This window comes from Pimephales promelas, chromosome 15 (assembly GCF_988280905.1).
Source record: "Pimephales promelas chromosome 15, fPimPro1.hap1.1, whole genome shotgun sequence".
Classification (NCBI taxonomy): Eukaryota; Metazoa; Chordata; class Actinopteri; order Cypriniformes; family Leuciscidae; genus Pimephales; species Pimephales promelas.
In genome coordinates this window covers 32,721,301-32,738,249 of record NC_142783.1, presented here as the reverse complement: position 1 = coordinate 32,738,249, position 16,949 = coordinate 32,721,301, and the positions used below count along the sequence as shown (strand labels likewise).

At 38.0% G+C, this 16,949-nt stretch overlaps 1 protein-coding gene across 1 annotated transcript; it reads right to left on the bottom strand.

Moving 5' to 3' along the window:
• Positions 1 to 10,556: 10,556 nt before the first annotated feature.
• On the bottom strand, positions 10,557 to 16,562 carry pcare1 (photoreceptor cilium actin regulator 1). Its single transcript, XM_039653381.2, has 2 exons — positions 13,187 to 16,562; positions 10,557 to 10,917 (listed from the first exon to the last, which is right to left on the bottom strand). Exons 1-2 carry the CDS (start codon positions 16,495 to 16,497, stop codon positions 10,785 to 10,787), a joined length of 3,444 nt encoding a protein of 1,147 aa, XP_039509315.2. The 5' UTR covers positions 16,498 to 16,562; the 3' UTR covers positions 10,557 to 10,784.
• Positions 16,563 to 16,949: the final 387 nt, after the last annotated feature.

Sequence of the window (16,949 nt, the reverse complement as noted above, 5' to 3'; positions counted from 1 at the left end):
TATTGCAGTTGTTTTTGGCGTATACCTATAGCAAACGCAACGTCATTGCCCCTGAAACAAATGCAGATATTTCGGAAAAAGAACGAGTGGCATTGACGCACAAATCGGATATGAATAGTCGGCAGTCAATACTACGGTGCCATTGTCTTGGCTACACAATTAATCAGATTTGATAGCCTTTGTGTGCTCTGCAGTACAGTATGTGTTTTCGCTGGGGCTCTGTTGATGAACACAAACCCATATCCACTAAATCAACCTTGTAGTCGTGTAATGCAAGTGTGCAAAAGCTGTCTAGATAAAAATACCCCAAAATAAATGATACCCTTTAAATAAAATAAAATGCATTGTTTGTTTGGCAAAAACTGGGACAGCACAGAATGTGTCACTATGCATGTATTCTGAGTATATAAAGTGAATTATTTACTCTATTAAGTAGGTGTGTATGCAAATGTGGGTTTAATTAATGTTCTCTAAAATGAAATGCCCCCTTCCCCAAATACCGCCTGCCACAGACTAATATTAGCATCAAATCAAGTAAAAAATAATGGCTCATGTTTGTGATGTAAACTAAACACTATATAGGGGCATCTTCAGATTTTGAGGGTCACTGTCCTACAGAGTTTAGCTTAACAATAACCAAACACACTTGAACAAGCTAATCAAGGTCTTCACGATCACAGAGGCCCTGTTTACACGTGAACGCTCACGGGTGAAAACGGAAAAAAAATATTTTTCACTTTTATCACTTTTTATAAAGTATTATTCTGAGAGATGATGAAACATTGGTCCTGACCTGAAATCCTTGACATGTCTGATATTTCTTAGTGCACAATTACAGCTGGATTCATTACGGAAACTGATGAAACAGGTTGTCTTGATCTGTACGGCCCACTAGATTGCTCTTCCCAGGCCTTTCCATTATAGATTTATTTTCAGTTCTGACATCATACACACCCACTTTTGTCTTTATTGTATGGTGGCAAACTAATGGTTAGCGAACAAAGCTGATAATACAGCAGATTCAGCACAATCCCAAGTAGGAGGGACCCAAGAAGAGAAAAACTGCTGAAGCCACAATACCGCTTGAGTCGCAGTAAACTTTAACTCAGCTTCAAGTTGTTCCAGATCAGCTGACTAGCAGCCGGAGCCCTAAAGGGAAGTGGTGAAGGAGAAGAAAATGAGATGGGAAGAAAAATTATTTAAAAAAATGCTTGCATTTCACCTTAAATTTTCCATTTGCTCACAAAGAGCACGTTTTTTTTCCCCTCAAATCTTTCACAAAATATATTTTTTCCTCAAATCTCATATTTTTTTTATACCTCCATATCCTTGATATACCATGTATACTTAATTATATATGTATACACTAGAAGAAAAGGTTCTATATAGAACCTTAAAAGGTTGTCAGCGCTACGTATTTGGAACCCCTAAAAGGTTCTATACAGAACCCTTTTTAAGGGTTCTTTGCAACCAGGAAAAACATTCTATACTGAACCTTTTGGGTTCATTCATTATCCTTTGTTTTGTCCTTTCTGGATTAAATATTTCATATTATTGACAAACATCAAGACCCTAAAATGTATTTATGAATGCATGTGAATGATCACAAAATTCAAAATATGGGGGTTAGAAAATGTATATATTTATTTCATTTTATGTAATTAATCAATATCACACGAAGAGTGCCATTTCATTTTTTCTCCTCCAAAAATCAGCATGATTAATAAGTTACTAACAGTTTAATAAACACTCATTTAATTACAACTACAAAATGTTGCAGAATAATGTCATATATGAATGAATAATAGCCTATAAAGAACCTTTGTGCCAAAAGGGTTCTTTCTTGTCATTATAGAACCTTTTTTTAGCATAAATGGTTCTTTGGAGTTGAGTAAAGAACCCTATGCTTCATAGAACCCCCTGTTTTTCTAAGAGTGTATGGTGCCTTCTTTCTTTCCTTTCTTATAGTACATTTAAAAACAACTTAGTTGCCCAAAGTGCTTCACAATTTACTTAAAAAGAAAAAAAAACATACATAAACTGATAATAAATAACAAGTAACGTACTGTAATTAATTACACACTATAACTCACGAAAATTAAAGCTGCATGCCACAAGATCAGTTTTAAAGCAAATATTTCCAATACTCAAGATCCCACTTCAAAAGCAAGGGTTAAAAGATGCATTTTCCACAGAGACCTAAAAACCTTGATTGATGGGGCCTTTATACAGAGGGGAAGTTCGTTCCACGGTTTAGGAGCAACTATAAAGGCTCGATCAAACAGCCAACACCATTTGATTTGATCTCTTGCTGGTGTAAAACTCTAGGAGGTCAGTAATGTATTGAGGGGCATATGTATTGCTATAAAAAGCAATAGTGGCATCTTAAAATCAATCATGAACTGAACCAGCAGCCAGTGGAGAGAGGATAGCATGGGAGTAGTATGTTTTTTATTAATCCAACACATAAATGGCTTCCGTTGATGTAATTCGGCAGGTTGATTTGTAAAATTATTGACTTGGATGAAATCAGGTAATTTGGATGTTACCTCGTAAAGGTATTTAATGCTTACATAAGGTATCAAGTGAACTAGGACTGCAACTTGTGCCTGCTCAAAACAACAGGTGCATGTATCAGCAAAAAAACAGTGATTCCATCAGTTCAGTCGCTATAATGATATCACGTTTCTTTGACTTTCTCTGTCTCTCTTTTATGTGTACTTTTAATACCGACTCGGTAATGAAGCAAGTCTTGAGTGGTGAATTAATGAGGGTCTATTTGAATAGTGTGAATGAGACAGGAAGTGGCCCTTCTGCAGGCGTACACATTTATCAGGTGGATAAAGAGAGAGAAGCAGAACGACAGAGTTCGGTGTTCCTTGGCCCCGACCCTGGGGAGTTGGTGACATTTCAATGGGCTTCCGTGTCAGTATCACTCAAGTGTAGAGAGTGAGTGATCTTTCACCTAAACTCCTGATGAAAGTGCCGACAAATGTGACTGTTGAGAGAGTCTTGACAGACTGTAAATGAGGAGAATAAACATTAAAAAGTCAGTCTGTTCCCATCTGCAGTCAAGCAACACGGCATGGTGTTCTTCAGAGGTAAACACGTAATGTTTTAAAGCAAAGATAATGAGATTTAAGAAGCCAATGATGGCTGTTTTAGAATTTGAATATAACACAACAACACACAGTCGCGCACACAAAGAAAAATACAAGTTTCCAAAGGGACTATCATGATACTGAGAGGATAAAGAGCTCTCTTAGATATCAAAAGGTTTACAGAAAAGCTCCCCATGTGATTTCTTTTCCTGTTTAGCAGAAAGACATTACACCCATACAAAACAGTTACAGGTCACACAATATCCAATAAGGATAAAGGATAAAGTGAGATTTTTGGGAAATGTTACTGTAGAATGTGCAGTTTTGGAAAGGAAAACATTCATGTCTTGACCTTAACACAACACTATTTATTATTGTTTGTAACGTCCACCAGTAACTAGTTCTTTTTTTAGTAGGGAATGGGTGTAATTCAGAAAAAATAATAAATGGATATGCTATATCTAAGCAATAAAATTGTGACAACAGATTACAATAAATATTATTAATTAAATGTAACAAATTAGAAATAATTAATCAAATTAATTCCTTAAAAGTTAACCAGTCAAATGACTGTGAATAAAAACATAACCAACACCATCAGACAACCTTTTCTATTTGTTCATCTGACTGTTATAACTCAACCAAACAAAACTTAAAGTGAATGACTTAAGGGTCAAAAGCCCAACTAAAACAAACATTGATCACCACAATGGTGACATAAACTGATGGTTTACTCCTTCCGTGATTCTGCTTGTTAACATCAGGTGTCTTTAATATTGGCTATATAAAATAAAGAGTTCTGTTATTCAGATATTTTTTTTGTTGTTGTAAATTTTACTCATTTTAAATGGTCAATTTTTAAGGAATTAATTATATTAATTATTAGTCAGCTATACTTTGTTAAATTTAATTAATAATCAAGATGCACATCCCTAGTCCATATAGTCTCTCCCAGTGTTGTAGTACTCGAGACTCGGACTCGTCTCGGACTCGGTCTCGAGACCATATTTTAATGGTCTTGGTCTTGTCATGGACTCGTGTCCATTTGGACTCGGAATTGACTCGTACTCGAACATTTTTTTTTTTAGGACTCTGACTTATTCCCGAGTCCACTCGAGTTCAATTAAAAATATTTTTCCTGATTATTAATGTATGTTAATAAAATATTTCTTTAAATTGATTGACACGCCCAGTGATTGGTGATTTTCTGGTGCGCAACTGCGCATGACAAATTGTAATAAAATTACTTTTAACACCACCTACTATGTGGCCTTTTTACCCTAAACTGATCATATTTTTTAAACTCTAAGTAAATTCAGTAAAAAAAAATAAATTCTCTAAGTAAATAAAAGTAAATTAGGTAATCAACCCTCACTGGTCTCGGTCTCGACTCGGACTCGTCCGTCTCTGGTCTCGAACTCGACTCGGACTCGACTCTCTATGGACTCGGTCTTGACTCGGACTCGACTCTCTCTGGTCTCGGTGTCGACTCGGACTCGAGTGAGGTGGTCTCGACTACAACACTGGTCTCTCCCAAAAAAACGTAGCCTACATGTGTTGTGAGAAATTAAGAGAAACGCGACATATCGGCCTACCCCAAAAATAATTGGAATATACGACATTAGGTTCCCATAGGCAAACCACTCTATGTAGTAAAAACAGGTTTTGTTAGTCTCTATAACCCCCTTCAAAAAAAAAAGAGGGTTAGAGAGACTATAAAGGCTGTTTATTTACTACATAGAGTATTTAAAATTGTATTGAAGGCAATTAAAGACAATTATAAATATAAGATCCTTGACATCTCTGATATTCCAATTCTGATCTAATGAAATTGGTCGATTTTCTGTATGTACATTATCCCAACTTATCATCATCAGACATTCAGTTAGAATCATATTGCAATCATTTGTGCAGGCAAGTCTGTTTCAAATCCTTTCTCCAACAGTGCCATCAAGTGATTCATGTAGTCATTACAGCCAAATCTAAGCCATGAGTGGACCGGCATTGACACAAGGTGGATTATTGAAGTTTATTTAGAGAGTCAAAAATGTTGAACATTTTAAGAGCTTCAATAGTTTATTGATGAAGTAATATAAAAATGGACTCCACTCCACCATCCTAAGACAAGACAACAGCTCTATCATATTTTCGCTCATGAGTGGTTACTTAAGACGAAACAACACAGGGCTTTGCTGAGCTCATGGAAAATGAAGATGGTTAAATAATGAACTTGTGTGCAACGTGATGCGGGTAGGATCAACACGTGTCGTTCTTTACGTTAGCATGCAGTGTGCATAATCCTACTGTAGAGACACTTCTGTTCTCAGAGAGCGCCAGAGGCAAACTGCAGCATGAATGCTAAACTTGAACATGTACACCACCAACTAATACCAATGAGATGCTATTGCCTGAAGGTTTACTGCAGAACTTCTGGCTCTGCTGTCCCCAACAAGGCTTCTTAAAGAAAAAAATTTGTTTATAGTCATCTGAAGACATATAGCATTGTGTGACAAGCAAATCTGAAAGATAAGTCAATTTGGAAATCTTTCCTTTCTGCATAGTGGTGGATGATTCACACTCACACAACATGTTTTTCTTTGAAACAGAACTTTTTGCAGATAAACAAAAAAGTTTTCAAAATCGACTATAGTCAGAGTAAAGCAGTCTAAGTCATTGTATATGCTCCCAGCTAACAAAATTATGTTGTGAGAATGTTTTGCTAATGTTCCCATTAAGTTATGAAAACGTTTCTAAATTTTCTCTAAACATTATAACATTTTAAAAAAAAAAAACCCAAAGAAAAACTTTTGTATCCCATTACATTCTTCATTATATCCCAACCAACTTTGGGTCAAATATGGACTAACCCAGCCGTTGGGTTAAATTTTTACATTACATTTTTAACCCAACATTTAGGGTTTGTCCATATTTGACCCAAAATTGGGTTAAAACAACCCAGCATTTTTTAGAGTGTAGGGGAAGACTCATAAATAGTGTTTAATGTAAGTAACGTTAAGTCAATGCCGTTCATAAACACGCTGAAAAGCGATTATGCGTGTTGATAGCACACCAAAAATGGAAATGAATTAGCGTGTCATACATACATCATTTCATGTTTCTTCAGTCGAAAAGAAATTAAGGTTTTTGATAAAAACGTTCAGATTTTCTCCATATAATGGACTTCAACCAAACAGTTCAAAATGAGAGTTTCAGTGCAGCTTCAAAGGGCTTTAAACGCTTTAAACGTCTTATCTAGCGAAACGATCGCTCATTTCAAAAATAAATAAAAAAGTTGCTCGCCTTGCTCTGTTCTGTGATGCGTGTTCATGACTCTCCTGTTCGAACTCGTTCATCAAAATTAACAAATCTGTTTTCGAGTCATCCGGTTCTTTCAACGTACGAAATGATCGAACTGACTCGAAAAAAGATTTGTTCATTTTGATGAATGATGTCAGCACGCTCATAAATCAGACACTGTAAGGTCATCCCAAGCTGCTCTGCCATCAAAAAACATTTATAAAATCTATAAAAAATTACTAGACAAGCAGTTAAACAAGCATTAACCAACATGGACATTCATGCTAGTCTGGTCTTCATGACAGAGTTGTCTAAGAACCATAACTCAGATCTGGTTGAGTACATCAGAATGCTCTTCAAACACTTTCCATAAGAGACAAAAATCATGTTTAATTAATGTTTTTTACAAATGTTTCATGAGGACAGTATTCCCACATCCACAGCAACAACCAGGCGCCGGCAATATCCACTAGCGGTGCTGCATGTTTGATCCAATGTCATTTTACTTTAATAAAGATTTTTTTTTTTTTTTTTTAGACACGGCCATGAGATTACACTCTATCTGCATATCTGAGTCCTCGTGTGTTTGATCAGGACAGACCATGATGGATCTCACTGTTTGCAGATGTGCTTCTGAACAGCTTGGAGTTTTCTAATAACCAGCGGTTCATTGTTTTCATTTACAGCATTGGAAACAACTGTCTTTCTCTGATCTAGCCAGAATTATTTGTGGGACAGATTTTAAGATTTCATGTTGACAAAATAATGTGAATGATAGAGAGATGTTAGATGATGTCTACTGCAAAATATACTTAAATTCAAATCCTTCAGCACAGTAAACACTGTAAAAAAAAAAAAAATAGTCAGTAAAAATAGTGCCTAATGTACTATTTCCATAGGCCTATGTATTTTCTACTGGTGTTTAACCTATTTTTAAAGTAACGCATTACACCGAGTTGTTTTTGGGTTAAAAGAAACAGATTTTCGCAGAAAATTGCCAGTACTGTTTTCTTCTTCTTACAGTGAAGCACATCAGCCAATGAGGTGGCATGTTTGATTAGAAGTCAATGGAAAAGTTTCGTGGGAAAAATACAATTTAAATTGATCTACGTATACAGAATTGGGTTAAATCACGTACTATGCCAGCTCAACTGCTACTGTAATTCATGCTTTAATCACCTACGCAGGTACTGATGAATTTTATTGTGTAAGTGTGACTGAATATATCACAATGAAAGCAGATGTTTGTAGAGAGTTTCCACAAGCAAAGCTACCAATGGAGGGCCACAACGGTAAACTATTTATGTTATGTCCAAGAGGTTTTGGAAATACTGTTAATGCAAGTATGCTAAATGGTTCGATTCAGTTAAACTCAATGGCTGTTTCGTACTATGAATTACATCGATAGTTTTGTATTGTTCATGCATGTTGAGATATATTTCAGATGGGGCGAATACAGCAATGAATGTTATGATCCAGTCATTCTATATACAGTAGAGTGTCTATATGCACATTATGATGCACATTATATGTGCCTTTAGGCACATTCATTTATTTATGGAGGTGAAATGTATGAAGAACCCAGTAAGCTTTGCTCTCACAGGGTGGCTTTTAGTCTTCTAATTAATATAGTTATATTATTATTAATAATATTATTGCTGTCTTAAGATTTTAAGATTTTAAAGATTTCAAATTTATATGATGAAAGTTTCACTCAGAAAAACAAGTAGTTGGCTACGTTTTATTCATTAAATAAGACTTAATTCAACTGATTTAAGCAATTTAGAACTTATATAAACACATAAATTTGGGTTCCATTGGATGTAGTTTAATTGCCATTTGGATTTAAATAGTATATACACTCCTGATGCTTTGTAAATCACAATTGCACAATGCCGCAGTTTGTAACTGCTTGGAAGTAATGTAACTTGTAAGACCGTCTTCACATTCTCTGAAGGGTGTTTTACTTGCATTTAATATCACAGTAATGTTTGCCCAGTGTAAGATCTCCATCTTGTGGACAATTATTGTCAGTGTATATGTGCCTCTTTAGAAGTAATTACTTTAAATATAATCAGTGCATAAAGATTATGCATCGATAGGCTCTATTATTTATTTATTTTGGGGGAAAAAAAAGTGATCTCTTGACTTTTTGCTCGCCTTTAGTTCTATAGTGAGACCCGAGAGAAACGATTGTGAGCTGTAAAGGTGTATATAGTTTGACCCAATGAATGACTACTCTTCCTCTCTGAACTAGTTAATGATTTGAGTCTGACTGAGACTTGGAATCTTGTTTGTCTGATTGAATGAAAGTGGGTGTGTCGACTGATCGGCATATCTTTCCCTTCCACAACAAAGACAGAACAAATTCATTTACACTAGGCCTATTTTTTGTCTTTTTTTATGTAGAATCACATTCATGCAATGACAGTTAGCATTAGCAAATTGGACATGCTTAAAGGATTAGTTCACTTTTGAAAAAACTTTTGCTGATAATTTACTCACCCCCATGTCATCCAAGATGTCCATGTCTTTCTTTCCTCAGTCGAAAAGAAATTTAGGTTTTTGATGAAAACATTCCAGGATTTTTCTCCATATGATGGACTTCAATGGGAACCGGATGGTTCAGGGTCCAAAAGACAGTTAATAACTGTTTCAGATGCAGCTTCAAATGTCTTTAAACGATATCAGACGATGAATAAGGGTCTTATCATGCGAAACGATCGGTTATTTCAAAACTTATTCCAAAAATTTAACTTTTCTAAGGACAAATGCTAGCCTTGTAATATATTGTGAGGCGCGTTTGCAACGTCACGTAATACGTAATTACGTTCAAAAGGTCACGGGCGACGTAGCCGGAAGTACAGAATCAAAATCGTCCGACATCGTTGTTTTACCTTTTAATTCCTTTTTTTGTAAACGGCGTTTGAGTTAGTTTTCACGTTCAACCTATGCGTTCAACTTGTAAACACTCTGACTCTGTACTTCTGGCTACGTCGCCCGTGACCTTTTGAACGTAATTACGTACTACGTGACGTTGCAAACGCGCCTCACAGAATGGAGAAAGGCTAGCATTTGTCCTTAGAAAAATTACATTTTTGGAATAAGCTTTGAAATAACCGATCGTTTCGCATGATAAGACCCTTATTCATCGTCTGGTGTTGTTTAAAGACATTTGAAGCTGCATCTGAAACTGTTATTAACACTATCTTTCGGACCTTGAACCATCTGGTTCCCATTGAAGTCCATTATATGGACAAAAATCCTGGAATGTTTTCATCAAAAACCTTAATTTCTTTTCGACTGAGGAATGGACATCTTGGATGACATGGGGGTGAGTAAATTATCAGCAAAAGTTTTTTCAAAAGTGAACTAATCCTTTAACTTAAATGCACATTGTTCTTCAGGAGGGGCTTTTCCCCTTTTCTCCTCGATGTACTTTCCAAAACTTTCAGCAGTACTTTCCACATTTCATTCGTGCTTTGCCTGTAAAACAATTTGCTCTACAATGACTTTCCCAGCACTACAGCTTAATTCCACAGATGTTTAGTTGTCACATTCTTTAAGATTGAATCGTGATTTAACATTGTTTAAGGCTTATCGGCTGCTGAAAAGAACACCCGTGTAAATCGTCTCTCGTGGGACTCTCTTTACAAGAGAAAAAAGAAAAATGCTTTGTGCATGTTAGCTATGTTGAAGTGTTGCATACCAGTATTGGCACTTAGATGACACTTTAGGGCCATGCTTAAAGGGAAAGTTCCTTTCTTTAATTGACAGCTGTCAATCCAAACAAGTAAGACTTTCGTCCATCTTCGGAACAAAGATTAATATATATTTTTGATGAAATCTAAGATCCCTCCATTGACAGCTACACAACAACCATTTTGATGCTTCAAAATGTTAATAAAGATCATAAAACTGATCCATATGAATTAAGCATTTAGTCCAAATTTTCTGAAAAGGCACAGTTGGTTTATGAACAGATTTCCTTTAGGTGTTTATAATGATGATGTACTCCTTGGTATGATGCACAACCATGCTTTTTTTTTTAAGAAAATAAATTAAAAAAAAAAACAATATCTGTGATGCATTTTTATTTATTTTTTTAATATTTGTATATATTTAGAAATAAAAATATAAAATGCCAGCCAAGAATATTCACATTACAAAACATTGTCAAAACAAATTGCAGACCAAATGAATTGAGGCAACTAGACCAAATAGGCTACTGTAGTAAACACTGAAGCTGAAAGGATGAAAATGACAGTGATTGGAAGTGACAATGAGAAGGCCTTCTCAGAAATAGCTATTTTCATTTCCCAGCAGGACAATACGGTTTTAATCCCATCCAAGTTTTGCTAATCCATAATCCCACTTGCTCCTTCCTCATTTCCCCCATTCCCTCTGTAAACCCTGACCCACGATGCACAAGTCTGGATGTGAGACGGACCGAACTGCTCCTCGGATTTCGGTTTGCTCACTCCATGGCTTGTCTCCTCCGACTGGACCATCTTCCAAGCTGTCATAACAAATCAGAATAAGGACATTAGTGAATTGAAAGATTAGGGAAGTGGGCCAGAGCTGGTTAGCACTGGTCAGCAGCAAGTCATTGAGGGCTTAGGGATTAGCATTACAATGTGCGTGAGAGAGGAAAGCGTATCTAAATGACACCTTGATGATATTATGTTTCCTTTCATTTTCATTTGAATACTGTATACTGTGCTTGAATACTATATAGTGCTTGTCAACCTTCAGTCATTTCATTACTGCATACACATCACACACAAACTGAACATTATCTACTTGTGACCATCTATTTACAAAGAAATACACCTGCTTGTGACTGAATTGAACACATTTATTACAAGACGGATAAAATAAGGAAAGATTAGACATGAATTCGGGTTGCATGGGCCAATGGCTAAAATAACTGCAGTATGTGTTGCCTTTAATAGTAATTACAAACTGTTCAAGGTGTTAAAATATTCAGAATATGAAATCTGGTTATACTGCAGTGTATTTTTATATTTCCCAATTTGACTTGGGTCATGCCAACTCCCTTTTAAGTCACTGTGTTTTGGGTTTTCCCATCATACTAATTTAGTTTAGTAAAAAAAAAAAAAGTTTTCCCATGTGCTTGAAAGATACTCATCCTGACCTGAGTGTTATCTTCCTCCACCCTAGTAAATAGTTTCAGTTTTACATTTGCTAGCTGTTGTTGTTTTGAAAGTTTTTCTCAGAAATGAAAAGTATACCTATATTACATAAAAATGTAATTGCTAGGGCATTAAGTTCAAAAGTACATATTGCTGGATAAATATATTATACTCCTTGCAATGATGACATTCTGCAAACTGAAAGCATTACACATTTTAAAACTTTAATTAATATTTTAAACCATTCAATTACCCTTATTTAATTTGATATTTATAACTGAATAAAGAAAAAAAACACTTTAAATTGCAACCAATCGCAGATGGATTTTTCTCTTGTTATTCACCCACGAGCTGAGTGACATTTACACAATGAACCCATAATTGAATTTCAAAAACTGCACTCTTTATTATGACAGAGACAATCATAGTGCTTGTCCTCTAACATTTTCTTATTCTCTTTAAAAATGAAATCGGGAATGGAGGATGCAATTTCAAGCATGAATGGTACTTGCTTCAGATTCCCTTATCAAAAAAATAAAAAGAAATCAAGAGACTATGGATACTGTATCGCTATTGAGCATCAAAGTCAAAAGGAGCTGAGTTCATAGATCAGAAATTAAAAGCTCAAGTTTTCACATCAGTGAACTCAATAGTACTGCTCACAGGACATTTCTGCATGGTTGTCATAACTGTTTTATCATCCTTATCTTTGTCAGAACATTTCTGGAGTTGTGTTTAAGGGCCATTACAGTACAGATATTAACTTCATTTTCTTGATGACATGGAAAAGTAACCAGGAAGCAAAAGTGTTAAGATAGACATGACAGTTTTAAGTTCACTGAGGTGATAAGTCACTGAACAAAATTCAAATCTTATACGATGCATATTAGATTACTCATAAGTAGTTATACTAGTAATCAAAAGTGTTATGCTGTGTCCCAATTCGCCTACTTATACTACGCCCTAAAAGTAGGCAAGTAGGCAAGCTTTGGGACATACTACTCTGTCGCGTGCATCCTATCACAGTAAACTGACCTGTCAATCATCTCGTCACAGTTAAAATCCTCCATTCAATCTAATTTAATTTCTTACCGTTTCGGAGAGAAATGTTGTCACACGTTCACCTGCCAGTCGTGGGTCTTTCATGCGGAGACTCTCCGAATGTGTTTGCAATTTGAATATAATGATGCATTTAAAAGTTAACGGCTAAACGTATCTTTACAAAAGTTCACAATGCTTCTGCAGATGCAATATAATAATGTAGCCAACATTGAATAAATATATTTTCGTCAGGTTAGATACTGATAATCACTTAAACCCCTTTATCTAAACCTCTCTACATAACTGCCAGACTTGTGCGTCCTCCATGTTTGTAGTTTTTAACACATTTTCACTTGTGTTTGTAGTTCTAACCAAATCCTCGTCCAACGCGGGATGGGTGGTGGGCAATATCAGCCGTTAGAGTGTGCATCGCTCTGCACTTCGGATTCTGACCGGATATACAGTAGTAGACCATCCGGGTCTCTTTGGAACACTCATTTCAACATACTACGATTTGGGACGTACTAATTCTATTTTCGAATACTATTTAGGACGGATAGTATGCGAATTGGGACGCAGCATTAGACTCACCCATGGTTGCTAATTGTTGGTTCACTCCCACATGTCTCTGCTACAGAGATGACTGGGACCCTGGGTGGCAGGCTTAGACTGGGCCTCCTGTCTGACTGGCTTCGCCGGACGAATGGCTGAGGCCCTCGTGCTGACACTGGCAGCCGGCCACGCTCACCCCATGGGCGGGGCAGAACACTGCTACCGGTAGAGGTCCATGCCTGAGGGGGCTTGGGTGTAGGAATAGGTTGTGCCTCAAATAATGAGGATGAGACTGGGCAAAACACTGAACGAGCATTACTAAATACTCTTGAAGAGTCCTCACTACTGTTTTCTCTGGACCACCGCTGCACTTTTGGGGAAGCAGGAGGTGATGGTGCCTTAAAGGGGTAGGTTAACCCTGTCATCGTGATGGGGTCTTGTCGCGTTGCAGGGGTGCTTGGCACTGTTCGTTGGCCAACGGTAGGTGGGGTGGGTAGTTTACGAACTACAGGAGGACTCGATGAAGTTGAAGATGAGGGTTGGCTTTTTAATACCGGAGGACTAGGGAGTCTTCGATGTAACAGAGGTGTGGATGGTAACATTCGAGATCTGGATACAGGTGGACTAGCAGGGGTTTGGCTCCTGCAGGCACTGTTTGGCAATTGTGTTCCATCGGTACGGTTGTCCTTTTGTGAAACCGCTACATCACCTTGGCAGAAGAAAATCTGTCTGTGACCCTGCTCAGCAAATTTCTCAGTCGGTGAGTCAGAAGAATGCCTCAAGTGGATTATCTTTCTTGCTTGTTTGTAGAGGGAGGCAGCCTCCTCACTTTCCGTGTCTGTTTCAAGGCTGGAGTCATGGTGAACACCTTTCAGAACTCCTCTGGCGTCCTGGTGCATGGAACGAACTGGCGACATGCTAACAGAGCCCTTACACAAATTCCCCCTACTGGGTAGCACTGTAACAGACTGCAGAGAGGCTCGTAACCTCTGAGACATTGCGGCCCTTTTTGGCAGGGTGGATCGACCCCTGCTTGTTAGATATTCTCCTATGTCCTTTGCATGTACATTTTCAAAGGAATTGTCCATGAGTACCTCAAGTGGAGGGGGTGGTAGATCGTCAATGTCAAGATCCTCTGTCCTTTCAGAACATCTTGACTCCCCTCGACCACTGAGTATACTATTTTGATGTAACGCTAATGTGCCTGGGGGGTTTAAACCTGGAATGATAGGAACGCCACACTTTCTTACACCAAGCATTTTTGGACTGTCTGGGATCTGTTTACTTTCCTCCAACCCCTGACTAAAGGTGTCAATCAGTTGTTTAACAGAATTCCTTTCCTTATACAATCCTGAAGATGGGCGAGGTGACGGCGGAGGGCTTGGCACAGGCATTACCTTAACAGGCTCTACACCAGGTGGAGCTTTCTTGTCTTTTTCCTTTCTCTTTTCTTTGTCCTTTTTCTTTTTTATTTCCACCTCATCCTTTGCGCTTCCTTGCTCTACTTTTGCATTGTATGACTTTCTTTGATTACTGGGAGAAAAAATGTTCCTATTCAAAGAACGCTGCCTGTCAGAGGCAACTGATGAAATGGTTTGCGGTTGCTGGATTTTCTTAGAAAAACCTTGCTTTGTATTTTCTACAAACTTAACCTTGGCCATCTTCTCCAGCCTTTGGTTGAGTTCCTTTTGAGTTCTCTCGAGTTCAGTGAGTGTAGGATCTTCTGCTTTATTACGTAGAGAGTCAGCTGATCTCGACCGTTTTGTAACTGTTGTCTTTTTCATGGATGTTTTAGAGGTAGCTGTTTGGGGTCTTTTAGAACTTTTGTCACCATCCTCGGTCCACTGGTGACTGCTGTTCGTTGGGCTATCCGCATGTTTTGGCTTTACTCCAGGGCCTTGGGATGGCAAAAAACGAATCCTGCCACTAATGGCATCTTTCAGCTTTAATGTCATTTCAATGTTTTGTGGATTCTCTATCCGCTTTGTTGACAAGCGATGTGGTTGTCTGAGGTCTGGAATAGAAGAATTTGATTGTTTCCTTCTTTTATCCTTGCAATTTTCCTCTTCGCCACCATTCTCCGCATCATCCCCGTCACCTTCATCCAATGAGACAGAGCCAAGTAGTGATTCTGTACTTTTGTACTTTTCCATACTCTGTTCTTTTGCTGTGATAGTGCAAGTTGAGTCTATAGAGTTAAGAGAGCTGCTTTTGTTCATTGTTTTGAGAAGTCTTCCCCGGTATGAGCCTTGGTGTACTGGTGTAAAACCACAAGGACTACTTGATGTATCATGCATGGTTCCAGTTGACTCACAACTTTCTCTGCGTTGGCGTTGTCTGTCTGAACCTGCCAGGGACTCGCTTTCTGCCCCAAGTCCACTGTCTTCACTAAAAAGTGCAGAGTCTTCTCTGCCAGGTTTTTTCTGTGACGCAGCCTCAATCCGAGAAAGCAACCGCATCAATCTAGACTCGGATGCACGTTTTGTCCTGAGCTTCTCATCTAGAATTTCAGTAATGGAGGAAAAGTAATCCACTGCTTCCTCAAGAGCAGTATCCCCAATTCCACACACCGACTGACCCACTTGACGCATCTTCTGTATGGTATACTGAAGGAGTTGTTGTAGCAGGTCTGGTGGGGGCTCACTGCAGGTGGAAGAGGTCACGGTTTTTACTGAGTTGGGTGAGGAGGAATTATTTTTTTCGCAAGGCCAAGCCAGATGCTCTCCATTTTCTTTTAACATCATCTCCCCCTCATCAACGATTTCCTGCAGCCCTTTGTTTATTTCCTCATAGCGTAATGCCATGAATGCCACCATGGGTTGCAAAGAAATTTGGGTTTGGGCTGCATGATCGAGTAACCCTAACAGATCTTCATATTTAGTGATGCTAGGGTTGAGATACGCATACGCTGCATGATGTGCCTTCACAAGTGCCTCTGGAAAGTCTACTTTTTCTTCATGTTTTCTTTCCTTTTCTTTCTTTTTTAGTTTTACACCTTTTTGACCTTTCTTTGACTTCTTTGCACCCTTTTTCTCAGAAGCCTCTCGTTTTTCTTCTTGTCTCTCCTTCCCCTGAGGTAATATGTTAATGCTGATCTCTTGTGCACCCAGTTTGGCTGAAGCAGCCCCGACAGTTTCAGGCTCAGCCGTAGATTGTTTCCTCCCTAATGACGTGGAACTCGTGTTGTTTCGAATTGCTGAGTTGTCCCCTCCATAAGATCCTCCACTGCTGCCATCATTAGATAGTGATTCTCCTGGGCTCTCATGAGTCCCTGGAAGTAGAGTTCTCCCTCTTCTGAACGCACCCTGTACTCCTTGGAGACTGTTCCCCCGTGATGGAGAGCAGCCCATTTCAGAGCAATTGCAGTTCACCTAGATTTTGCAAAAATACAGTCCAACAAAAACAAGGAGGCAGACCTCTCCATCTGACACCAGGATGTTCGAGAGTCACCAGCTGCACATGTCATTTTCAGATGACTCTAATTACCTGACACACAGCTGACTGTCTCTTTGTATCCTCACGGTAGAACGAAATTGTTTGAAAAATAAAATGTAAAGTCCCAATGGAGTCTCTTCTCTTTCAGCTAAAATATGAAAAAAATATTCCTCAATTGATCAAAAGTGTTTGCTGTTCTTTTAAAGCAAACATTGTCACGCATTTTCTCTTTTGCCGTACAGTCTCTCTGTACCTTCTGGAGGACGAACAGCTAAAGAGATTAGAAAGGATTTCAGAGTAGTCCTATGCATGCACATATGTCAAATAAAACACACGGTCTCAAGACCTTAAGCTCATTAAGGTAATC